This window comes from Arabidopsis thaliana, assembly GCF_000001735.4.
Source record: "Arabidopsis thaliana chromosome 1 sequence".
Taxonomy (NCBI): Eukaryota; Viridiplantae; Streptophyta; class Magnoliopsida; order Brassicales; family Brassicaceae; genus Arabidopsis; species Arabidopsis thaliana.
The window spans coordinates 3,607,620-3,631,748 of NC_003070.9; the positions used below are offsets into that span (position 1 = coordinate 3,607,620).

Sequence of the window (24,129 nt, forward strand, 5' to 3'; positions counted from 1 at the left end):
CTCTTTTGATTAGGATTTTGATAACTATGTATAATTTGTTGTAAGGCAATCAGAGGTCCAATACAAGATAAATCTTTCAAAACTTCAATAATTTTTCATTATGCATAAGAATAAAGATTTTTTTTGAAAAGCTTGTAAATTAAATTACTTCACAACAACAAAAATAAAAACAAAAACATCCACGAAAAACAAATATAGGATCCATTCTACCACCAAGTCTTTCACTTTCTGACTCAAAAAACAAAAACTTGGGTAGTCTTTGCAATCAGTTGTCGTGCAATGCTTTGGTCAGGTAAAGCCTGCTGAAGTTCTGGCCAGCCACTCTGCATAACAACAGGTCGACTCATTTTAAGTATCTTTCAAAGCTCCAAAAATGGTGAAACAATACTAAAGAGGAACATACCCATTGATTTGGCCACAGAAGTTTGAGACTTGGTTTGTGATGAGGAAACTCTCTAGCCTAGATGGTTCAGGGATCGCCTTAAAGATTGGGTTTGAAGGATCCTCTTCTGGTAAAGGCTCCTCTCCAGCTGATTTACGAGCCATGTTCTCCGTTCTATAAACCAAACACCTCTTTCATTAGTTGGAAGATCAAAAGGACAAGGAAAAGCTGAAGACAAATGTTACAAGGCATTCACAACTCTCGTAAGTAAAGTTGTATCACCTTCCAAGATAACGAGGTAGTGAAACTAATCAAACCTGAACTAGAACAAAAAGGTTCTGCAGAAAATATAAACCTACCTTCTCTTCTGGAGCCAGGCTTGCTGTTGTGCTTGCTGACGAGACAGGTTCCGGTAGTAATACTGGAACTGGAGAAATAAATTAAGATTTTGCGTTAAGATAGTTCGGACTTCTGATGATGAGAATTGAACAAGAGTGCAGAAGAAACCACACCTTTTGCTGTTCCATAGATAAATCATCCATGCATTTAATCAAAAACTCCATATTGTTCTCAAGGAAAGGAGTGGTTGATGAGTGTAGACGATCATAATCGCCCTAGAAAGGCGAAAATACAGAAGTATCAAGAGTCAAAATCTGCAATGCTGACAGCAAGCAAGGATCACTATCCAGATAGTAGTATTGTACCTGTGAGACAGGTGTATCAGTCTCCAGTTCGGTCATAAAGGCACTGACAAGGGCAGAATTTGAAACCTTGATCTGTCAAAGGAAAAGTAACAAACATTTAAACCACTTTTTTTGTCAGAGGAAAATATAATTAGGTAACAATTCCAACCTAGTGACTTGAAAAGATTAGCTGGTAAGAATTCAATATAGAAGAAAGCTAGAGACTTACAGGTATTTCCTCAAAAATATCCATCCAGGAGAAATTTTTCTCTCTCAACCTGAAAAAGATAGTGATTAAAACGTTACAACTATCATCCTAAGTGGCTCATAAAACCTAGATTTTCAATGGATCAAGATACATACTTCTCGCCAGTAAAGTTTCCACCTCGGTACAACTCCATAAAGGAATCTGAAAGCTTCAAAGCCTTCAAAGCTAAGACGCCTAGATCAGCTTTAGAGGGATCATATATGATGCACACACACCTCTTGATATTCTCCTGTAGATGCAGAAGAATCATTTCTTAAGAGTTCATATCATGATTCTGCAAGGGATTGTAACAGAGTTGCGGACAAAAAAAGTCTCAGAAAATATATTCATGATCCAATTTACATTCAACTTTTACACATGCCAATATACCTATCATACACTAGAGTAGCCATGCTATACATATAAATTTCCAGCTGAATGAAGAGCATAACATATGAACAGACCAAATCTAGAATGTTATAATGACATGGTAGACAGGATTCTTTAACAAAAAAAAAAGTACCTGGTAATTCATGAAGGTCTCAATCAGTTCCACAGTCTGATACGAACCAAGAACTGTAGATTGATACCTGAACAAAGAATTAGGCAGATCTAAATACATTCACAAGAAAAAATTTAACAAGTGAACTCAGACTGATGTCATTAAAAAACCTACCAGCCAACAGTGTTGTTGTCAACATTAACCTCCCTCAGACATCTCATCATCTCAAGCTGATAATTAGCACCATCAGCTTCAATTTCTTCATCATCATCCCTGACCTGTCCTCGTTTAAGATACAAATTCCAGTAAATCACATGTACATCAATCATGAACAAGCTCTTAAATCCTCACAATGCGTGTAAAATTCATCAACATACCGGGAAAGGAAAACAATTGGTAACTTCGAGGACGCTACCAACATCAAGTCCAAGAAGCTGTCCAGTGACAAGGGTCGGTGAAAACTCCTTGCAGTGTTTGATTATCTTTAGTACAGCCTATCACAATAGCAAACAAAATTCTCAGCATCACAACTTCCTACCAAATGATAATGGGCAAATTAGCTTCACCTAGAGAGTTTTTATTTATCAAACACCATCGGTCAGCAGAAAACGAGGAAAAACACTTAAAACCGTAAAATCAGGGAACACTAAGAAACGTTACCAGTCCTTCGATCTGAACAACTCTAAGCGGAGGAGCCACCGCCTCATCCTTCGATATCGCCTGCAGAAACGACCTAGCCACTGCAGAAATAAACCACGGAAGAAACTTAGCACGACATATACAGAAATCGTCAATAAACAGATGCAAATATTAATTCTATGTCCTAGTGAAGAACAGAGAGGATGATTATACTGACTGGTTGCCATTGAAATAGTCTCCGGTGATAGTGAAAGCTTCCTAGGTCAAAGAACTTGAATCTCCGCCGTGAAACCCTAACGATGTGATATTTTTACTGCCGGCGGCGGAGATGAGTAAGAGAAAGAACTTTATGTGTTTGATAGGGCTTCTCGAGGATCCGCAGATTTTTTTTTCCCTTCAATTTGGGTGTAGAGAGGAAAAAAAAAAAGCGTTTCGCAGTTAAAATTGCAAAAGAGCCCTAAAATTTGAGATTCTTATAGAATGATCCCTAAATGTTTTCCGACCTATAATAAGGATGGACCCAGCCCATGGACCTATAATGCTATTCTCTTGTAAAAGGCCAGGACCATAATATTCCTCAAAATATTGAACATTTAATTTAATAGCATGGGCCCATTACACTAACCAACTAGTCAAAACTTAGTAAGAAAAAACAAACAGTCATGGAGTCAACTAGAATCCAAAACTTTTAGAAACTTTCCCTCCAAATTCCATCCGGTATTAGGGTTTAATCGAAAAAGAGGACTAATTCAAAGTCTAATCTTTAGTAACCAACTTTAAAAAGTCTATAAGACATGGTCATTTCATAAGTCCGTAAGAAAATCAACAATGTCCTAAATAAACGGCAAAAACTAGAGAATCACCACTGGTATCAAAAAACGTAAAACCAAATATATAAAACGTATTAAATGTACTATAGTTTATTACTCGAAAGTCGAAAACCTTGATGATTCATTGAAGGTCAAAGAAGTCAACAATAATATTGATGCCAAATTAAATGACTGCAGTCTCTTTGCGAGGTTGGTGTTTGGACTGGTGGACCGCTGGTTAATAATTAACTCAGCCTTTACGTGAACTCAATTCTCACCTCTTCTTTATTACATTTTCATCACGCTTAAGCTAAGCAACTAATAAATTCCTAATTTAATAAACACTTCAACATCCTCGTTTTAGAGATTGAATACCAACCATGAATGTTAACACATCTTTAACTTTCCTCTCAAACAAAAATCCAACAATCTATATCCTCATTGTATAAATAACATGAGGTCCATATTAAAATACGATTAAAAATATTATAAAAACCATGTGAAGATTCAACAAGAAAAAGAGGTAGGAAAAAAAAGCAGCTCAATAATTGGTAGAGAGTGCAAAGAGGAACCAGACACCAACTGAATAAAATTGAAAAACAATGTCTCTCCTTACTTTAAATAAATCATCCCTAAAATTAATTATTCCCACCATATTTCTTCTGCTCCATACCACACTTCACCATAAAATCTCTATATAAATTTTCTCAGCAGCAGTAACTACCTTGGCCCCAAAACCTATCTGTCTCTGAATCTTGGCAAAGTAATAGCAACCATAACAATAACGACAAAAATATACGTGAATTATTTTTCTCTTTCTCCTTCGTCTCTCCTTCATAAACCCATTATTAATTTTTTTTATAATACTACTATTATTCATGAATGCATTGAAGATGTCACAGTGAGAACAAAAAAAAAGTTTTCCAGGCATGGCTTCACGTGATGACATCTTCCTCGACCAAGAACTTCGAGAAAAGATACTCAGAAAGTGAAGTGAGAGAGAGAGAAAATGCCGGGGAATTTTAATGCTTCTTCTTCTCTTCTTAGTGCTCACTACCAGAAGATTTCTTTCCGCCATTAAAGAGCAGAGTAGAGCAGAGCTCTCACTTTCTTCTTCTTCTTCTTCATTTTTTACCTTTCCCTTTTTTGCTTCGATCGAGATGCTTTAGCATAATGGGGCAGATCTGGAAAGTGACTTAATAATAGAAAGTGATGGCTTTGAGGAGATTCATGGGATGCTTTTTATGGAAACTCGATTTCGAACTGTATCAATCATTTCTGTTTCTTTTATGAGCTGAGGAAAAGAGCCACTCTTTCTGATTTGATTGATTCATCATTCATCGACAATGGCTTCTTCTTCTTCTTCTTCGTCTTCGAGTACGGTGTCGTTCGTAGTCTTTGCATTTACAGTCTTCTTCTGTTTGGTTACTCCGGCGAGATCTAGCGACGTCGAAGCTTTACTAAGCTTGAAATCTTCAATCGATCCATCTAATTCGATTTCTTGGAGAGGAACAGATCTCTGCAACTGGCAAGGTGTTAGAGAATGTATGAATGGAAGAGTCTCCAAGCTTGTTCTTGAGTACTTGAATCTCACCGGCTCACTTAACGAGAAGAGTTTGAACCAGTTGGATCAACTTAGGGTTCTTAGTTTCAAAGCTAACTCTCTCTCCGGTTCAATCCCTAACCTCTCCGGTTTGGTTAACCTCAAATCGGTTTATCTTAACGATAACAACTTCTCCGGCGACTTCCCGGAGTCTCTCACGTCTCTTCACCGATTGAAAACTATTTTCCTCTCCGGAAACAGACTGTCCGGTCGAATCCCTAGCTCGTTGCTTCGTCTCTCTCGTCTTTACACGCTCAATGTTGAGGACAATCTCTTCACTGGTTCGATTCCTCCTCTTAACCAGACAAGTCTCAGATACTTCAATGTATCCAACAATAAGCTCTCTGGTCAAATTCCACTGACACGAGCTTTGAAGCAGTTTGATGAGTCATCGTTTACCGGAAACGTCGCTCTTTGCGGCGATCAGATTGGAAGTCCATGCGGAATCTCACCTGCGCCGTCTGCGAAACCAACGCCTATACCTAAGTCTAAGAAGAGCAAAGCGAAGCTGATCGGGATTATCGCCGGAAGCGTTGCCGGCGGAGTACTAGTCCTTATCTTGCTATTGACGTTGCTTATCGTCTGCTGGCGACGGAAGCGGCGGAACCAGGCACCGAGGGAAGATAGAAAAGGTAAAGGAATAGCGGAAGCAGAAGGAGCAACAACTGCAGAGACAGAGAGAGACATTGAGAGGAAAGACAGAGGATTCTCATGGGAAAGAGGCGAAGAAGGTGCAGTGGGAACTCTGGTTTTCCTTGGAACCAGTGATTCAGGCGAGACGGTAGTGAGATACACCATGGAAGATCTGCTAAAAGCTTCGGCAGAGACATTGGGAAGAGGAACGTTGGGGAGCACGTACAAGGCTGTGATGGAGTCTGGGTTCATTGTCACTGTGAAGAGGCTCAAGAACGCAAGGTATCCTCGCATGGAGGAGTTCAAGAGACATGTTGAGATCCTTGGACAGCTCAAACACCCAAATCTGGTGCCTCTCAGAGCCTATTTTCAAGCCAAGGAAGAACGCTTGCTCGTCTACGATTACTTCCCTAATGGCAGTCTCTTTACTCTTATTCACGGTATGTACCTTAGCTTCTTTCAAGGTTCCTGTTTTATATAGCAATGCAGAGATTTGATGGGTTGAATCGAAACTTGGATACATTAGCCAGCTTCATTGTGTTTTATGTGTGTGTTTGTCTGTAGGAACTAGGGCTTCTGGAAGTGGGAAGCCTCTTCACTGGACTTCATGCCTGAAAATAGCTGAGGACTTGGCCTCAGCTCTGCTCTACATACATCAGAATCCTGGCTTGACTCATGGGAATTTGAAATCGTCCAATGTCTTGTTAGGTCCTGATTTTGAGTCCTGCCTCACGGATTACGGCCTCAGCACTCTCCATGACCCTGACTCAGTTGAAGAAACAAGCGCAGTGTCTCTCTTTTACAAAGCTCCAGAGTGCAGAGACCCACGGAAAGCCTCTACACAGCCCGCTGATGTGTATAGCTTTGGGGTTCTTCTTCTCGAGCTTCTAACAGGTAGAACACCATTCCAGGACCTTGTTCAAGAATATGGGTCAGATATCTCAAGATGGGTGCGTGCAGTGAGAGAGGAAGAGACTGAATCAGGTGAGGAACCGACTTCTTCAGGCAACGAAGCATCAGAGGAGAAACTTCAGGCACTTTTAAGTATCGCAACGGTTTGTGTGACCATTCAACCCGATAACCGGCCTGTGATGAGAGAGGTGTTGAAGATGGTGAGGGATGCAAGGGCTGAAGCACCATTCTCGTCTAACAGTAGCGAACATTCGCCCGGGAGATGGTCGGATACCGTTCAGAGCTTGCCAAGGGATGATCAAGTGAGCATTTAGAGAAATTGGGTGGGCCTTCTTCATTGCTTTCATAGAATGACACGTGTGATTCTTGAAGTAGGGTTCATAGTGTAAAGCTTCTTTTTTATTTTGTAACGCCATTTTGATTCATCGACCTTGTAGGACTTGCATAAGATCTATTGAATTGAGATGCTGGCATTGAGTAGTTGAAGAACAGAAGAATCTTTTTTTTTTCATTCTTACTCTTTCTTTAAATAACACGACATTCAATAGCATCTTTTCATTGACATGTAATACAACTTTAAGGAGGAAAAGAAATCAAGTATAGTATAGGAACAAGCCTAACTTGACATTGACATGGCAAGTAACTAAGTTGCATGTCCCTTCATATTGTGCTCCAACTATTAGAAATCAAAGGATTGATAAAAAGAACGCAAAAACAACAAAATGAAAATGTGATATCGGATATGCAGGTGCCCTTCTGTTAGTAGCCTTTGTTTCCTCGAATCCTGGCTCTCATGTCTACCTAGAGAAAACACAATTCGACATCCAATGAGACCAAGAGACTGTAAGGTGAATGTAACTCTTAAGTGTTCGCAAGCATGCTTAATCTTATTCCACGGCAGGTATGGTTCGTATCTTTTAAACATGATGGATGATTTCAAAGCTACATTATCACAATGGGTTTAGTGAACAAATTGAGGCTTTTCAAGTGGTGAGAGCAAAACATACCTGTCCTCTTTTACAGTTGAAGTAGGTTTCTCTTAGGCCAACACACTCACTCGGTATACATGGGCTTTTTTCACCAGTGCAGTCCCTAATTGATCGTTTCTCGCCCTATAACACAATCAGAAAACAAATGAAGTGAACTGGTAATTAGTTAACAGGTAATGAATACACTTATAATAGCTTCATCTTCAGACATTTTATATTACCTTGACACAAATCGATTCACTGAGACATTTGACAAGCTCTTCAGCAAGGCCCTTACAAGACTTCGCCATTTCAACTGTTCATATGCAAAAAGGCAACCAATACATGAGAGCATGTTTCTAACAAATGAAATGAGCTTTCAGGATATTGTGATGCTAAACTGCAGTGTGTCAAGGATTTATTATGAAGATACAAGAAGATATGGGATCTACAGTAAACAATCAACAAATGCATAGTCCAGGAATCTCGCCAAAAGGCAACCAATGAATCAGAGCATGTTCTTAACAAATTAGTTTTCGAGGTACTACAAAGCTTCACCGCAGAGCCTCAAAAGGGAGTGTTGTGAAGAAAAATGAGCTCTAGTATAATACTCAACAAGTACACATCATCTGAAAATCCCTCCAAACACACGAACAACTGCCCACGTGTGTAAGTAACTATGAATGGTTTCACTTAGTAGAAATCACAAGTATCAAGCATCGAACTCAAAACAACAAATTGCAGTTGAGCTTCACAAAAGAAGAAAGCTTTGCTTTTGCCTATTGGGAACAATCCAAAAGTCCCGTTTCAATAAACATAAAATACTTCCTTTCTTCATTTGATGATCACGAAGAATCTAAAGAACTCCCCTTTCTAAGAATCTCAAACTTATGATAAATCCTTGGAAAAAATCCCGATTTCTCCACAGGAAAATATTTCTCTTTCAATCACAGATAAACCATCTGATTCCTCTGTTCTATTTTTCGCTAAAGACTCATTCTTGTCTCAAAAGAATATGATCAAGAGCCAAAATTACAGAGCAATACAACAAAGATGATCTAAAGAAAGAAGATTGACGGTTACCGACTTACCGGCGACGGTGAGTAAAAAACGGATCAATGTCGACGAAGACCCGAAAGACGGAGGTTTTTCCAAAGGGTTTGGTTTTCTTCAATTTGGCCTTTGCCGAATAACGCGTGGGCCGCGTGGCTCTCTCTCTGCCCATCGGTCAACTCAATTTTGGTTCGGTTTAACAAATTAACCGGGTAAAATCCGATATAATTTGGTTTGATCGGATTCTCAATTAAATGCGGGTTTAAAATTCAATTATGTTCCAGCTCTCTTCCCGGTCTGAGCAGGCTCAAGAACATTATTAACCAAACGTTTTGATTCGTTTTTTCTTTTTTCTTTCTTTGTGTGTGTTTAGCATTAACCAATTTTAAAATAAAATTTACGATGACAAAAATGTTATGATGTATTTTTTTCCAATTACAGCTATTTTATGTTACTAAACAAATTTGTTAAGTTGTAAACTTACTCTTCAAAAGCATTAAAAAAAAAAAATATGCTGCCTTCAGTTAGTAGAAATATATTTAACAATTTTTTTTTTTTTGTATATTTAAGAATGATGTTTATTGAAATTGTTTTTCATATGTAAAACTCAAATGTAAATGCAAAAGTGAAGTTTAAAAAAAAAAATCAAAACTTCCGAAACTTGAAAAGTGAGTAGAGATAAACTGTAGGTCAGTAAAATCATATCCCTTGTACATTGACAAACAACGACTCAAAAGGCTGTTTCATCATGCCTTTACGGAATCTAGTAGCTTGTACCACCTCCTTGTTTTGCGTTTTAGGGTCTTCCAAAGGTGTTTCTAAAGAAGCTGTGCATGTCGGTGTGCAGTGAAGGTTTATGCGCACTCGGCTAAGAGAAGAAAGAGCTCTTCATCAGTTATCGCTCCCATTTCCATCGCTCTTTCTAGAACGCTTAGCCCTCCATCGTCCTCTATCGACGGACGTGCTCCTCTGCGTTTTCAAAAACAATTTAAGAAAATATAAATACAACCGCATTATGAGCCAAAACTACCAACGACTAATTCAAGAAAAATGCAATGGAAGAGCCAAGCTACCAAAGAAACAGAGTCATGGAATCAAGGGGAAGTGGAGCTAGGAGGTTTTAGTTTGAGTCCTAACATTCATTAAGAGTGCGTTTCTTAAGAGTTAAAATATACCTTCGCAGTAGAATCTTTGCAAATTTGTGGTTCCCTGATGATATGCAATGGTGCAACGGAGTCCTTCCGTGATAATCTCTTATGTTTAGGTCAGCACCAAACTGCAACAACAATTCAAGCAAGACAGAGTCACCAATGTGACAAGCCACATGGAGCAAGGAGCATCCTTGAAGACAGCTTCTTGGTTCGTTGGATTCTTTAATTCTCTGACATACAGTTGGATCATGTCTTTTCTTTACTGCTTTCTCTGCTGCATCAATATGGTGATATGCATCGATATCAGTTATATCATCAAACTTGGTATTGATGATATTTACATCCCCAGTAGTAACTATAAGTCGATAGATTTCTCGTATGTTTCTGCTTTGAACAGCTTCCCATATTCTACTCGCAGCAGAAAGGTTTGCTTCACTTTCATCCTTGATGACTAATGCTTTCTCCAGGTACTGGCCCAAACACAAAACATCAATCAAGGTTTAGTATTAGTTGCTTTTTACATCTTTGCCTTTTCACAAAGCATAATCTAGTTCAATAAATGAGTAAAATGATCAATCATCCCCGTGAAGATACATTTCACAACTTGGACATTAGAAAGTAACAACTAATGTCATACCTTTCCTAGAATGTATTTCTCCTTCACACTAAAGGAATCTTCTGGACATGGTTTTGAAACTGAAGCATGCGACAATGCTGATCCGTCTTCGCTGCAAAAAGCCACACTGTTTATCACGATGTACCTCATCAGCTACATGCATGATATATGAAACAGGAGAATGTTGGAAGATAGAGTGTATGATAATTGGTCTATACTTCAAAATACAAAACAAATGTTTTATCCTTAGAGATCATACCAGTCATCGTCAAGGTGAAGTAGTCCCTCCCACAGTGAATTACAGTATACATTACCCAAATTTCTAAATAAGTCCAAGATCGTTGGCTCCCACACTTTCACATCTAATGAGAGGGACCTCACCTGCAGTTTGTGGGGTACAACATTTATGAAATCAGCTTAGAGATATAGGACTGACACCAAAGAAAATTCCATTAACCAACTTAATCCGGATACTTGAACCCTCCAAAGGTTATAACTACAGTGATGTTGACTTTTTTGCAAAAAATTTAAACGTTGGTGGAGTTAGTTTTACAAAGAAACTTCAGAATACCACATTGAGTTCTACAAATTCTGGATGACGAAGAGAGAATTTACCGACGTGGTATAAGACAAGCCAGCTCATACAGCAAGAAATCTCAAGGGAAGATGTTTAAAAAAATTGTTCCAAGAATATTTCATACTTCATACCTTGGATATATGAACCCCGAGATTCCTGTGAACACCAGAGCATTGAATGCACAACAAAACTCCAAGATTTAACGATGCCCAATCGGGCTCAGGAGCATTGCACTCTGCACATGCATTATTTCCCGGAAGTCCTCTGAGTATTGTTGAGACATCATCCCCGATATTTTGTCTTGAATCATTATGTCGAATTTGATCCCCGGAGACGACAGCATTAGCAGGAGCAGAACTGGAGTTGTCTTTATCCAAGTATCGCACAGGTGACTGCAGAAACGATATGTATTACTAATAAGGCTTTGCTATCAATTTAGTTTGTAACTGAAAGCCAGAGGCTTATTGTGTCAACCAACCTGTTGCAGAAAATGAGAATTGAGAAGCGTCCCTATAGCTTTTGTGATCTTATTTACCCAGTCCATCCTATCTGCTCCATTTTCAGCCTGGTAAGGTAGCATAATTGTTGTCAGCATTCTGAAGTACTTGGATCAGGGGAAGAAGGAATTAGTATAGAGATACTTAAGTATCAATTGCTAAGAGGGTCCATGCAGGTTGTCTACAAGGCACAGCTCTCTTTTTCATATAATGAATTTGGAAAAACCCAACAGGAAAAATTCAGACTAAGTAAGCCCGGTGACTTGCAACCTAGTCTATAGCGAGTAAACTGGGTACCTGAAGTGTGTAAGTTTTTTGAGGAGAAATAATTCTGAAACAGAGACGAAGATCCATGTCTTCTGCGTCTAGTTTTATCAAAGAAGTGCGAAGATCAATAGTATTATAGCCTAAGCTGCCCTCAGTGAGCGAACCTGATCGATTATGTCTTGCCCGAAATCGACCAAAAACTCCAGTATTATGGTCAGATGATCCACTATAGTGATGATGAGATCCCTGAGAACACGAATAGCAGATAAAGTCAACCATTATAAACAAACATAAACTATAAATATAAAGAAAGATAAAGGATCTGCTAAACTGCTAAATAGATGGTTAGTTCCAGAATCTATACTTCTATAGATAAAAACAACAGCATGAGGAAGTGCCAGGTAAATTTTACGTGCAACTACTCATTAAAGGCTTAATATTCCTGGACCTGATAGGCTTATATCAAAATCCACTATAATTTTAGAAATTTCCTATCACAAGATATCACAGAGTTAAATCTGAAAGCTGATACAGCAATCTCATCATTTACTTATCTATTTCTTCACATATATTTTCCCGTTATTTCATAACAAATCTATTATTCATTTCAGGGGAAAAGAAGGACTTATGAAACGATTAATGAGATTTAAGAAATTGTACCAATTGGCATGTTGAACTATAACGCAAATTTGAAAGAACTAATGGAGGTCTCTCATGGAAATGAGGCAGGAAAAAGAGGTTTGCACGCGTACCATTGATTTATTACCATTAGTTCTGTAATAGTACATGGAGCCATGACTATCAAGGACAAAAAACTTTCTTTTCCAATCAGTTCTCAAACTTGACGAACGCTTTAATAGATACCCCTGTTTAATTACCTGCATCAGTACAAAGGAACTCTGTAAAACAATAAGAATTCAGCCTGTTCTGAAAACTAAGTGTAAAATGATTACAAAACGAGTCTCTATATGTTGCATAATCGCATTGGCGCACAAGATGCTAGGAGTAATTTTGTAGGGGCTATCAGGAAATTGACATAATCTAAAATGTATCAACAGATGTACAACAATGAGTGGCTTAAAATAATTGTGTTGCAGGTAGTAAAAAACAGTAATAAGCCAGATTTAAGAGCTACGGAACCAAAAGGTAAAACGTGAATTGCTCGCAATTCTTGCAAGAATGAAATCAGAAACGCTTACTTCCTTGTCTGCTGTTAAACTTGTTTCGGTATTTTTGTAAGGGATATTCCCACCAACACGGTTCCCGTTAGCACCAGACGACTCTGCATTAGCGACCAGCTGTTGGCTGTCTAATTCAGACTGGGTCCTGAATTCTTGAATGCGTCTTGCTAGTCGATCTTGTTCAATCTTAGACTGTTCTTTTGATTGCTGAGCATATGTTAATATCTATAAGAAGAACAATCACAAGTCAGCATCAGTGGATTTCATTAGAGATCATGAAACTTTGGCTATTTCACATCACATTTTACTAGAGCAAAAACTAAATCTTGGACAGGAGAGGCTTTTACCTATGGGTGTTCTTTTTAAATCCAGATAAACCAAGTTTTTGGAACTAAAAGATTGGGAAAGTCTTCTTTGATTTTAAACAAAAAGTTATCTTTCAAATTTTATGTAAGGAAATGTAAACATTAAAACTTAAATCGATGAATTAGATGACTTTGGGCTTCCAAAAGCCTAAAAAGTCTCTTCAAGACCTCAGTCCTTCTAACCTAATTATTACTTCCCCATTTGCACGTTTAAAGTCCCTGTGGGAACTATAGAAGCTCATATTTGTTTTGCACATCTAAAATATTGAGACATCAAGTTGACTACAAGTTTGTACCTGATGGATAAATGGTTCCAGTTGATTCAACAAGTCATATCCCTGAAACATAAAGAGGCCAAATTAAGGATCACAACATGACACAAATCTCAAACTTAGTTGGTCTTACATGGTAAGTACTTCAAATGTGAAATTAGAGCCCTTACAAGTTTGAAATATCTCAGATGGGCATCCATAATTGCGCTAATAGATTCTAAAAACTCATACTTCTTTTTCGCTTCAATAGTCATCAGTGAATTCACCTGCACTCTTCAACCAATGCAAAAATTTACTTAAAAGTAGGTATATTGAAAGTAAATAGCAAAGGCTTATGTTAGTAGAGTGTGCATACTAGATTGAAACGGCTCTTCTCAAATGTTGACTTTGAATTCTCCAGATCCTGTCATTAAAATATGACAGCACAAGTTAGTTACCATGCTGGGAAAAACAAGCACAGAGCATGTCAAATAGTATTAAGTAACGACAACATCTACATCTTGGCTTGTCAAATTAAAGAGTAGCTTTGCTTTACTACTTTTCCTACTGGACAGTTTCCTAGACTACATATGCGCAAACATTCTTATATGCATCATGTACACATACACCTATAGGACGTACGGACATCTATTGAACTAGACAGTCTAGAAATATGTGTATATTCATATGCGCATACGGGCTGGCACATTCCTTCGCTGTAATTTTGCTTCACTTTCCTTTGTAGCCACGAAGAGAAAGCAAACAAAAAGATATACATAAGAATAAATGTTCTACCTCTTCCAACTCTGCCACAATTTCTCCTCTTGTATTCTTCTTTAAAGACACAAACTTTTCGCGCGACTACAAGCAGATAAGAAAACTCATTAAACCAGTTCAGATGAAGAATATCAGACAAAGTTTTCAGTGCTGTGCATTCTTGTGGTGGTAACACCAGCCTATAAAACATACTTATTTTAGGCGAAGAATAAGGGTGTACAACTGCATATACAAGATATTAAAGGTGTTATACACTCCATAAGCAAGTACCTGATCATACGAATGAGCAGCTTTATCAAATCGATGGCGAGACTCCTGCAAAAGTAGAAACAGCATAGGGTTGGTTGGAATGATAAGCATGAGTTGTCGATCATATAATTGCAGTGCATGACATATGAAACATTTTTTTTTTAAATATGGTCAGTCTAAAGACCTTGAAAGCCGTATCCTTTTGAAATTCATATCCAAATTCCAAATGACTGTAGAATTTTCACACAATAATAAAGAGTAAAGTATTTCGACAGTCTGGAATGCAAAAAAAAAAAAAAAAAAAAAAAAAAAACAAATCTCCAGTTTATTGATCAAAGTCGAATCTATAAAAGTTGAGAAACTCAGTACACTGGGAAAAAAAAACAAATTGATCAAATTTAGCAGAGAAAATGAATACCTTAGCTTCTTGTAGATCAACACTAATAAAGTTCATCAACCTCTCAAGTAGCACATGCTCCACCTAGAAAAAATTTCACATAAAATACCACAATTGTTATATAAAGTGAGACATTGTTAAGGCATATGCACTTTAATAAATTGCATATTTGGCATTTTATACTCAAAACTATCTTATATTTCTTTCATTGCTCACAGAGTTGATTAGAAGCTCAAACGGACATTTCCAGAAAATAATCAAAACGGGACACTCTGAATCAGATCTTCATTTAAATTACCAAACAAAACTATGCTCTTAATGATGATAGGGATCTTTGAATCTTTACTGGCATTTATAATAGCTCACAAGATACTATGAGCATACCTGTGAGCAAAGAAACTCCTTATAAGAGGCAAGCTCTCGAAGTGCATTTATGAATTTGGATATAACGGGCCCTGGTGTCACTCAAAATAATAAGAATCAAATAAGTTAAATCATAGCAAATAGAGTCATAATTCAACAAATGAGCAAGACCACAGACCTCCAATTGAAAGACTGATAGGATCATCAGGTCCACCCCCAAATTCTTCCAGACAAGCTGCAAAAGCACTTTCTCCTTTAGATGCCTCTCCCAAAGTCCCCCTAGAAAGCAAAGTAAATTTCATTCGTATCAGCAACCAATAACATGTCTGGCCACATAGATACAATGACAAAAGTGCAGTAGCAACAAAACAATGTTACGATGTTAACTTATCACATAATCTAAGATTTACATGAGAATGGTAAAACAATCGAGAAAGCTTTAATGGTCAATCCACATTTGCTAATTAAGTAAAAGAAGATACAAATTGGTAATTCCAACTTCCACTTTCAGAATATATGTCACTCTCAGAAAACATTCCACAATTGATACTCTAAGAATCTTCAGTCAACAGAAAGATCAGAGTAAAACAGTAGAAAGAAAAAGGCAGATGTAGACATACATAAACTTCTTAACACCTTTGTATAGCTTCTGACAACGATCTTTAAGCTCGTCAGCTGTCCCCTCCAAGGAACAAACCTGATCAAACCAATTAGAACAGGCACAAGACAACAATTTTGGTGATAAAGTCTCACAATTTATAACAAAAACCCTGAATCTGAAATCCGCAGAAGGTAATTACACACCATAGCTTTTCAATTTTACCTGTTTCTGAAACATTGGGGAATCCTCCAGATTGATAAAGGTCGCCATTGGTTAAACAAAAAGGAAGAAACTTTCAGACAAAGAATGGAGATTCGAGTCGAGTGAGACAAGTGAGTCGAATTTTGGGTTCTGATTTGGTCCGAATTGGATCTGGCGAGATCCAGAGGCGTTTTCGGTTGGTGATGAATATGATAGTGATTGATTGCTCTGGACATAGCTACTAGAATCCACAACTAATTCATATTTTCCAATATACCCTTCTTCGTATCTTTATTTTAAAAACAAATCTTTTTTTATGTGTCATTAACTTAAATAAATAAATAAAGAGTTTTGAGTCAAATATTTTCTAAAAATTCAAATTAATTCTCAAAAACAAAAAGAAAATTTAACTTATAGTAATGAAATAAATTTTCAATTTCTTAATTTGTTGGGAGCTTTCTGAAATTATTTTTACACTTATTCACAATAAGTCAACCATTATATAGAATTGTGATTTTCTTCTCTAAACAAGTCCTTTCATGTGAAATGGTTTCCAAAGCTTTGTGCATTCTGTTGAGAATCCTCTCCATAGTCTTTCTCATAGACTTAATCTCATTCTCTGTTTTCTTTATCTTTCTTTCCCTTGACTCTATCTTCTTCCTTCTTCCCACAACTTTCTTCCTCTTTTGTTCACCTTTTAACTCCATTGCCTGTATAGTATATTACAGAATTGGCTAATTCGGTAAATCATATATTCATAATAAAATGGAATCAAGAAATCCGGTTAGACCTGAATCTGGTCGCGTAAGTCCTTGGTAGAAGGTAACGATTTCCACAGAGAGGCTTTAGAAGGAGCATTAACAAACACTTGATCTCTCTCACATTCAAATTCCCTTTGCTTCCTACTATATGTTTCTTCATCGATTGTGATTGTGCTTGTGGTATTTAAATATGGCCATTTCTTGAAAGTATATAAATTCCACATCTGCTCTAGATCAATAATAAACAGATTAATTAGAAAAACATCGAACTTGGTAAAACACATGCAAAGTACAACGACACCTTCAATTTTTAATAGTATAATAGAAATTTGTTACACTAATTAACCTGTTCTTCAACTTGTGCAAGCGATGAACCAGAGTCGATATCCTTATTTGGATTCAGCATCTTAAGAAGGCGTCTCTCACCACCATCCATACAATGCGCATTGTGTAACATCTGATGGTTTAGATTCTGTATTATATAGTAAAAGAAGATCTGTTTGTATAACACTTTGAAATCATTAATAATCATAGATCAAACTAAGGATATATATGTGATAAGGGTTTCTCACATGGATATTAATCTCTCGTTCCCCAGACGCAAATGATATAACAGCCTTCTTGTCACGATATGCGTTGTTAGCAAAAGTTAGTTTGTCTAGCACCATCTTCTCAGGGCACTTTGATCGAAAGTACACTATCGGCTGGTAATCCTCAATCGGTCTCCATCTATGGTTCAAGTTGTATTCTAGTCCTGATATGTACTGTTCAAGAACAAGCTGTGCTTGAGAGTAACATTCACCAGCTTAGTTAATTTGATCCACAATAATAAATATAGAATCAACGATTTCATAACAAACATACCGTTTTCTCTCTGATTTCTTTGTCGATTTGAAGCATTTGTTGTTGCATCTCTTTTACCATATTCTCGTTCTCTTCTATTGACTTCGCATAGTGGTATTGATTCCTCTTGGATCCAACAATATCATGATGTCCTACATTTCGACTAGTTTTCTTTCTTCCAATCTTTGCGACCTCCATAGCCTCGGAAAATTTTAGATTGAGAAATGGAAAAAAGGTTTTTCAATCAAGGTTTACAAAATGGAAGAAAGTTGCTTGAGTTTAAAATGCAGAGGGTTGAGACATTGATATAAACTTAGTTGTCTCTCTATACAATTTTAAAATTAACTTATTTGGAATTTGGTTTGCACTCCAAGGAAGTTGGCCATTTTGCCACCTTTTTATTTGCTTAGTTTAATCCAACCACACTATAAAGTAGTACTATTTTCTAAGTTGAGAAATACCTACAAGTTTTATATATTTGCACATATTGGAGTAGATTGTGTATTCGAATGAATAAATTAACAGTCTCATCACAAGTATATTAGTATATGAATGAATTATTTGTGTGTTTAAAATGAAAAATTAAAGTCTTAATTAAATTCCAAACAAATATGGAGCAATCTTCATGAGAGGCTCGAGGGTGCTCACATGAAACTTCCTCCCGAAAAGAAAACACACATTCGTCACCTCACCTTCGTAGCTACAATTCGAACCGAACCGGATCCGATCCAAGAACCCGACCCGAATATCTTTCCTCACAAACCTCGCTGGATGGGACCCACCTCTTGACCAATCAACCCACGTCACTGTCCGGTTCGAATTCATCTCCGGACAAATCTTGTTAACTAACGTCGGAAGATAATGCTCGTCGATATAACACGGCGGTCGGCAGTGATCCTTAAAGACGGCGTAGTACCGGCGATCAGAGACGATCTCGGCGGCGACTCTACGTGAGATTTCGAACCATTGGTTTCCTTTCCGCCAGTCAGAGAGCGACACGTGTGGGAGCATTTTAGGGGTGTAACGGCCTCGGCCCATGGGCCTTGGGTCGTCGAATGAGCCGAGGAAAGAGCGAGTGGAGCGCGTGAGGTAAGTGTAGATTGTGGTGAAGTTGAAGAGAGGGATACAAGTCTCGGAGAGGAGGACGAAGCGTGCGTTGGAAGGTTCTAGTAGGGCATGAGATATAAGACGCTTCTCTGCATCCATCATCGAACATTTTCCCCATTCAACGGCCTACAATATTTTACAAATGTCAAAGTATCGCAATGTTATCTTGTAAAATACAATAATATGTTAACCAACAAGGCAACAAATTAAACCTAATTAATGAATGTAAATATATAATCATATACCTTGCTTGGTATCCGTTTCTTGTAAAATACTGAAGATTCCGGCGGCTCTTGAGTGAACTCCGGCGAGGTATGAACGTAGATGGAATAAAACCCTTCATGACCTTTGAAGAACATTTCCCAAAGAGGGGACAACGGCAAATTCCACCTCGTTAGAAACATGAACGCAACCTTTGGATGGGTCTCATTCTTCATGGGGCTGCGTGGGGCCATCGCTGCTCGCCACATCAGCTCTTCGTCTGCAATATTACTACCAGAGCTGCGAGGAGAAGGAGAAGGAGGAGGAGAGAGGGAAGGAGAAGTGAGAGGATTTGAGGAGAGAGTGTGATAATCTTCGACGAGGAAGAGTGATGTTTGGAGGCGTTGGTTAAGGTAAAAAGCAAGGAGGATGACGAGAGAGGAGACAGAGGAGAAGAAGACAACGGTGCCAAGGATGTGAATGTATCGGAGACTTATCGGTTCTTTCTTCGAATTCATCCGTAAGTTGAGTTCTTTAACAAAGGTTGTAATCTTTTGCTTCTTCATTTTCCTTTCTTGTGTCTATTGATTTTAGTCTAGGTTCTTTGGCTTGCGTCGTTGAAGTCCTATTTTGTGTGTGAATAAGTGTATGCATTTATAGTGCATATTAAGAACGCGTCTCCAAAGTGGTGCTAAAGTATATTGTAGAATGAGATTACCGTTTTGGCCACAAAATAAGCCTATAAAGGAATCGAAAGTTCACAATCAATTATGTTGATTCTTTAATATATACTTATAATAATTAATAGAAAAATAGGATCATGTAATTGATCCATATACTCAGGATTAGTAAACCTAGGCATGATGTGTGAATTGTGATGTGTATACATGATGGACGTGCATGGTGTGAGAAGAAATGTGCATGGGAATTGTGGGTTTAGTGAAACGTGATTTAGTCAAGTGAAAAAGAAGAGAAGAAGAGCATGGAATTTGCGGCTATGTAAAATTATGGGTATGCTAAAAAGGTTAAAATGTTAACTGTTTTTTCTTTAACCTTAACAAAACTTAAAAACTTGGAAGGGCTCAAAACCCATGTCGAATTTAATAAGCCCAAAAGGCTTCAATGTTTAATAAGCCCAAAAGGCTTTCAATGTTCATAACGAACAAGACCAATTCCAATAATTTACAAAAGCTGGCTTCATCTTCTTAAACGTTGCTCTATGTATCCCAAACCCGACGAATTTTGGTTCGCTGCTGCATAATTTTTACCCATACATCTTCCTCATCTTCTCTCTCCGTGTTGACTCTTGAGGCGATCCAACAAACAACAACAACAACGCCGCGATTCTCGAGGGTAAGTAGTCATACGATTTCAGCTGATTTTCCAGGATGGTTTCAATTTTGGGTTTATGCAGAAGATATTTAATAGATTGTGTGTCCGCAATCTGAAAGTTGCTGCTAGGTTTCTGTTTGTTATACCTATTTAGATTCTGATAGGCTGTTTCAATTATTAACATGAGTTGTTGAATCTGGAATTTGCAGGACCAATCCGTTCAGAGAGATTAAAGCTGAGCTGAGCTTCTCCTTATAAAGGAAGATACTGCTTGTTCTACGGAATTTTGAGAGATGCCTCGGGACTTGTCAAGATCGAGGTCACCGTCTCCATCACCTTCACGTCGTAGAAAGCACTCGAGGTCTCCCGTAAGGCAGAGGCATAGCAGGAGGAGTAGAAGAGACAGAAGCCCTTCTCCATACTCATCTCATTCGTATAGCAGGTGATACCCCTAGTGTTTGTTTTTTCCGCTATTCGTTTGCCTTAGTTATCATTCGTTTATACGAACTGTAAGAAACATTGGTGGAACACGGTTATAGATAGACATGTAAAGTTTACAGACTCAAGAATTGCTTTTAGTAAAGTTCCTACTTATAGATATATTTTCTACCCTTCTCTAAAAGAGAGTGCAATGTCTGGATGCTGCTGGCTCTGTATCGTAAGCGTTTTTTTGAGTGATGCTGCGTATTGGAAATATATCGTGTTTATTTGGCTGTTGTGATTAAATTTGTTGCAAGAGAATATGTTTTATGACCTGAGCTTTGTGATTTTTAGAATGAAACCTGTATATTCGGTAAAGACATAAGTTAAGCTGGGATAATAGCACTACTGATAGTCTGATCTAGTTTATATTTTAATTGTATCTGTAGATTATTAGTTAGAATCAGTTTTAAGAGCGACTATATTATGTTCTTTTAAATGGAGTTTGTTAGCAATAGTGATACAAAACCACCACTATTCCTTAGGTAAGATAATATAGTAATTTGTTGAGAACATGGCTGAGAAGCTAGGAAAATGATACATGCGCTTACCATTATAAAATAGCTCAGTTTCTTCCCGTTCCCACGGGAGGGGAAATGAGCAGCTGATGGATTGCTCTTAGGTGTTCTTTCATTGATCCCTTGTCTCGTTAGCTTCTCTTCGTGTGATAAAAGTTGGAGCTGATAATTCTTTACAGTGTATGAGGTAACTGCACATACTTTTGTTTTCTTTATGTGTAACTGTGGGCTACCTGATGCCTAGTCTTCACGTGCGTGGTACTTCATTAGTTCCATCTTTTTGCTTACTACTTTATTTTGGGTAATGTTCAGGCGAAAAAGTCGTTCTATTTCTCCTAGGCGCCATCGAAGTCGATCTGTTACTCCTAAGAGACGTTCTCCAACCCCAAAACGTTACAAAAGACAAAAGAGTAGGAGTTCAACTCCATCTCCTGCAAAAAGATCTCCCGCCGCAACCCTTGAGTCAGCCAAAAATAGGAATGGAGAAAAACTTAAAAGAGAAGAGGAAGAACGAAAAAGGTAAATCAATACAAAATTTTGAAGTAAGATGGATGTTATGGTGAAATTAAGGTTTTTTGTTCTCAAATGTTATTTTAGTGTAGTGTGGAAGTCCTTGATTGTTAGTCTCAAAAGTGCGACAGGTTTTATGGTATTCTCTCACAGGCTTTGCTTATGGAAGATAAGCTATATTTCGATTTGTTTATATTTGATCCTCTGGCACAAATGTTCGTACTATCTCGATTTGATGAGTTACCGTTTGTCATTACATGGATCATGATTGACTTAGAGATGTAAATATGTCCAAAGCACAAGAATAATCTTGGTGAAGGTTTGCTTGTGTTATGGTGACAAAAAAGAAATTTCTTCACGAAATTTACCATTGGTATTGGGAGGAGTGAAAATGGAAACGATCTCAACATTTTTTACGGATTTGCAATAAAATTTTGGTCTTTTGCTGTTCAAGATTGAAGACATCAGGAAATGAGAAAGTTCAGGTGATATTCAATATTCTGAACCTGCTGTGGATGTCCTCTAATTTTTCACTGTATTTGCTACCAGGCGACAGCGTGAAGCAGAACTGAAGCTAATAGAGGAAGAAACTGTGAAACGGGTTGAAGAAGCTATTCGAAAGAAGGTCGAAGAAAGCTTACAGTCTGAGAAAATCAAAATGGAAATTCTAACGCTGTTGGAGGAAGGGCGAAAGAGACTTAATGAAGAAGTCGCGGCTCAACTTGAGGAGGAGAAAGAGGCTTCTCTTATTGAGGCTAAAGAAAAAGAGGTAATGTCTATGAGCTACTTTTTAGACCTTAGTTTTCTAGGTGGAGATTTTTGAATACCTTGTTACACAATCAGATGGTCCGGAAAAACTTTGCTTGTGGCATATTAAAATGAATTCGAATTGCATATTAAATTTGGTATTATAAATCTGTCCATCATAGAGCATTTTGAAAAGAGAGCCTTTGTTTCAGGGTGTTATGCGGTGTTTGTCACAGGAAAGAGAGCAACAAGAGAAAGAAGAGAGGGAGAGAATAGCAGAGGAGAACCTAAAGAGAGTGGAAGAAGCTCAGAGAAAAGAAGCAATGGAGAGGCAAAGGAAAGAGGAGGAACGGTATCGAGAGCTAGAGGAGCTGCAACGACAGAAAGAAGAAGCGATGCGAAGGAAGAAAGCTGAAGAGGAAGAAGAACGTCTCAAACAGATGAAACTGTTGGGTAAAAACAAATCACGGCCTAAATTATCCTTTGCCTTAAGCTCCAAGTAAATGCGTGCATGCATGAAGATAAAAGGATTGATGTGATGGATGATGATATGCATCTTCTTCCTCTCAAAGATGCTTTATGATTATTGTTATTAGTGCTTCTTGTTGGAGCTTAAACTCTTTTATGGCTTTTAATTTTTTGTAATTCTATTTTTCTCGTTTTGTAATTTTACGTTAGGTTAATGGTGATGAATGATAATATAGCAATGATTCAGAAAATTTATCACTCCATCACCAATAAAACAACTAAAAAACAAAAATCCTGGATTATTTAATAATTATCACTTGAGGATATTTACATATTTTCTTGTTATATACGTAAAAATTTGGCAAGCGTGAAAGTTGGGAAGCTTTGTTTAGTTTAGTTAAAAAAAACTCTTGAGATTTAGGTTAGAGCATTGTTGTTGGTTAGAATGACGACGATGTCTGATCTTGACGAAATTATGGTAGCTGAGATACTTTGCAGGACTCCGATGACATGTCTGAAAACAGTGCGATCTGTTTGCAAAAAGTGGAATGCTTTATCCAAAAAATGGTTTTTTTTTGGTAAAGCGAAGCAGTTTCTTGGATTCATGATGATGGATTCTAGGGTTTGTTCCTTGAGATTTGATCTCCGCAAGGACTTGGTGGTCGAGCCACCATCTATAAAGCAGGTAAGTATACTTGATCAAATAGAGGTATCTAAAATCTTTCACAGCGACGGTTTATTGTTATGCATAATCAAAAACGACACGACGAGGCTCTTGGTCTGGAATCCGTATTTGGAGCAAACGAGGTGGATCCAACCCAGACACAATTTCCACATATTAGACTGTTATGCTATCGGACATGACAAAAACCGTAAGCACAAAATCTTGAGGTTTGTGGATGATTTCCTCCCTGTAGAAAACGTGGTTTTCGGGTACGAAATCTACGACTTTAGCCTTGATTCATGGAGGGTTCTTGATGTCACTCCCGACTGGGACATATAGTGTTTTCAACGTGGCGTGTCTCTCAGGGGAAACACTTACTTTTTCGCTAAAGAGAGATATATATTTGAAGGAAAGGGACCGGAAGAAATAGATATAACAGAGACTGAAGACTTTTTACTCTGTTTTGATTTTACGGCTGAGAGATTTGGACCGCGTCTTCCTCTGCCTTTTCACTCTTATTACGCAGAGACTGTGACTCTCTCTTGTGTTAAAGAAGACCAGCTCTCCGTCTTGT

The 24,129-nt window shown here is 37.8% G+C and overlaps 7 protein-coding genes and 2 long non-coding RNA genes across 15 annotated transcripts; 3 read left to right on the forward strand and 6 right to left on the reverse strand.

Annotated features, from left to right (window-relative positions):
* Positions 1-11: 11 nt before the first annotated feature.
* Positions 12-2,997, reverse strand: TIF3H1 (translation initiation factor 3 subunit H1). Of its 2 annotated transcripts, NM_100960.3 has the most exons (12): positions 2,671-2,997; positions 2,475-2,554; positions 2,192-2,308; positions 1,989-2,092; positions 1,836-1,902; positions 1,429-1,562; positions 1,295-1,343; positions 1,087-1,158; positions 895-996; positions 742-809; positions 404-556; positions 12-323 (listed from the first exon to the last, which is right to left on the reverse strand). In NM_100960.3, exons 1-12 carry the CDS (start codon positions 2,678-2,680, stop codon positions 266-268), a joined length of 1,014 nt encoding a protein of 337 aa, NP_563880.1. In that variant the 5' UTR covers positions 2,681-2,997; the 3' UTR covers positions 12-265. The 2 variants fall into 2 exon arrangements, with proteins under 2 accessions (NP_563880.1, NP_973808.1); NM_202079.1 differs by having other exon boundaries at positions 2,475-2,767.
* An 873-nt stretch (positions 2,998-3,870) lies between these two features.
* Positions 3,871-4,636, reverse strand: AT1G04823. Its single transcript, NR_138782.1, has one exon. It is a non-coding gene; the product is annotated as an other RNA (long non-coding RNA).
* Positions 3,871-6,994, forward strand: AT1G10850 (Leucine-rich repeat protein kinase family protein). Its single transcript, NM_001084043.5, has 2 exons — positions 3,871-5,938; positions 6,063-6,994. The coding sequence occupies exons 1-2, from the start codon at positions 4,609-4,611 to the stop codon at positions 6,722-6,724; spliced, it is 1,992 nt and encodes a 663-aa protein (NP_001077512.4). The 5' UTR covers positions 3,871-4,608; the 3' UTR covers positions 6,725-6,994.
* Positions 6,894-8,689, reverse strand: AT1G10865 (cytochrome C oxidase assembly factor). 2 transcript variants are annotated; one of them, NM_001123793.1, is made up of 4 exons: positions 8,470-8,540; positions 7,621-7,694; positions 7,418-7,522; positions 6,894-7,207 (listed from the first exon to the last, which is right to left on the reverse strand). In NM_001123793.1, exons 2-4 carry the CDS (start codon positions 7,687-7,689, stop codon positions 7,202-7,204), a joined length of 180 nt encoding a protein of 59 aa, NP_001117265.1. In that variant the 5' UTR covers positions 7,690-7,694; positions 8,470-8,540; the 3' UTR covers positions 6,894-7,201. The 2 variants fall into 2 exon arrangements, with proteins under 2 accessions (NP_001117265.1, NP_001077513.1); NM_001084044.2 differs by having other exon boundaries at positions 6,920-7,211; positions 8,470-8,689.
* On the forward strand, positions 7,673-8,472 carry AT1G04827. Its single transcript, NR_138783.1, has one exon. It is a non-coding gene; the product is annotated as an other RNA (long non-coding RNA).
* A 301-nt stretch (positions 8,690-8,990) lies between the features above and the next one.
* On the reverse strand, positions 8,991-16,187 carry AGD4 (ARF-GAP domain 4). Of its 2 annotated transcripts, none has more exons than NM_100962.4 (19): positions 15,946-16,187; positions 15,743-15,819; positions 15,301-15,401; positions 15,144-15,214; positions 14,781-14,843; positions 14,384-14,428; positions 14,132-14,197; positions 13,713-13,760; positions 13,528-13,623; positions 13,382-13,423; positions 12,739-12,945; positions 12,292-12,417; positions 11,570-11,785; positions 11,254-11,340; positions 10,907-11,167; positions 10,458-10,579; positions 10,220-10,310; positions 9,607-10,052; positions 8,991-9,400 (listed from the first exon to the last, which is right to left on the reverse strand). In NM_100962.4, the coding sequence occupies exons 1-19, from the start codon at positions 15,991-15,993 to the stop codon at positions 9,286-9,288; spliced, it is 2,328 nt and encodes a 775-aa protein (NP_172556.2). In that variant the 5' UTR covers positions 15,994-16,187; the 3' UTR covers positions 8,991-9,285. The 2 variants fall into 2 exon arrangements, with proteins under 2 accessions (NP_172556.2, NP_001320312.1); NM_001331933.1 differs by having other exon boundaries at positions 10,220-10,325.
* A 191-nt stretch (positions 16,188-16,378) lies between these two features.
* AT1G10875 (core-2/I-branching beta-1,6-N-acetylglucosaminyltransferase family protein) lies at positions 16,379-17,803 on the reverse strand. The gene is made up of 5 exons (NM_001331934.1): positions 17,550-17,803; positions 17,258-17,449; positions 17,032-17,157; positions 16,715-16,909; positions 16,379-16,634 (listed from the first exon to the last, which is right to left on the reverse strand). Exons 1-5 carry the CDS (start codon positions 17,724-17,726, stop codon positions 16,416-16,418), a joined length of 909 nt encoding a protein of 302 aa, NP_001320311.1. The 5' UTR covers positions 17,727-17,803; the 3' UTR covers positions 16,379-16,415.
* A 200-nt stretch (positions 17,804-18,003) lies between these two features.
* Positions 18,004-19,463, reverse strand: AT1G10880 (core-2/I-branching beta-1,6-n-acetylglucosaminyltransferase family protein). Its single transcript, NM_001331935.1, has 2 exons — positions 18,881-19,463; positions 18,004-18,761 (listed from the first exon to the last, which is right to left on the reverse strand). Exons 1-2 carry the CDS (start codon positions 19,400-19,402, stop codon positions 18,123-18,125), a joined length of 1,161 nt encoding a protein of 386 aa, NP_001318976.1. The 5' UTR covers positions 19,403-19,463; the 3' UTR covers positions 18,004-18,122.
* Positions 19,464-20,026: 563 nt separating this feature from the next.
* On the forward strand, positions 20,027-23,189 carry AT1G10890 (arginine/glutamate-rich 1 protein; the record flags this gene model as incomplete). 4 transcript variants are annotated; one of them, NM_100964.5, is made up of 5 exons in its annotated part: positions 20,027-20,189; positions 20,378-20,610; positions 21,479-21,685; positions 22,226-22,445; positions 22,636-23,151. In NM_100964.5, the coding sequence occupies 4 exons, from the start codon at positions 20,462-20,464 to the stop codon at positions 22,924-22,926; spliced, it is 867 nt and encodes a 288-aa protein (NP_172558.4). The 4 variants fall into 4 exon arrangements, with proteins under 4 accessions (NP_172558.4, NP_001322757.1, NP_001322758.1 ...); NM_001331937.1 differs by having other exon boundaries at positions 20,041-20,189; positions 20,378-21,353; positions 22,636-23,189; NM_001331936.1 differs by having other exon boundaries at positions 20,032-20,189; positions 20,378-21,685; positions 22,636-23,189.
* Positions 23,190-24,129: the final 940 nt, after the last annotated feature.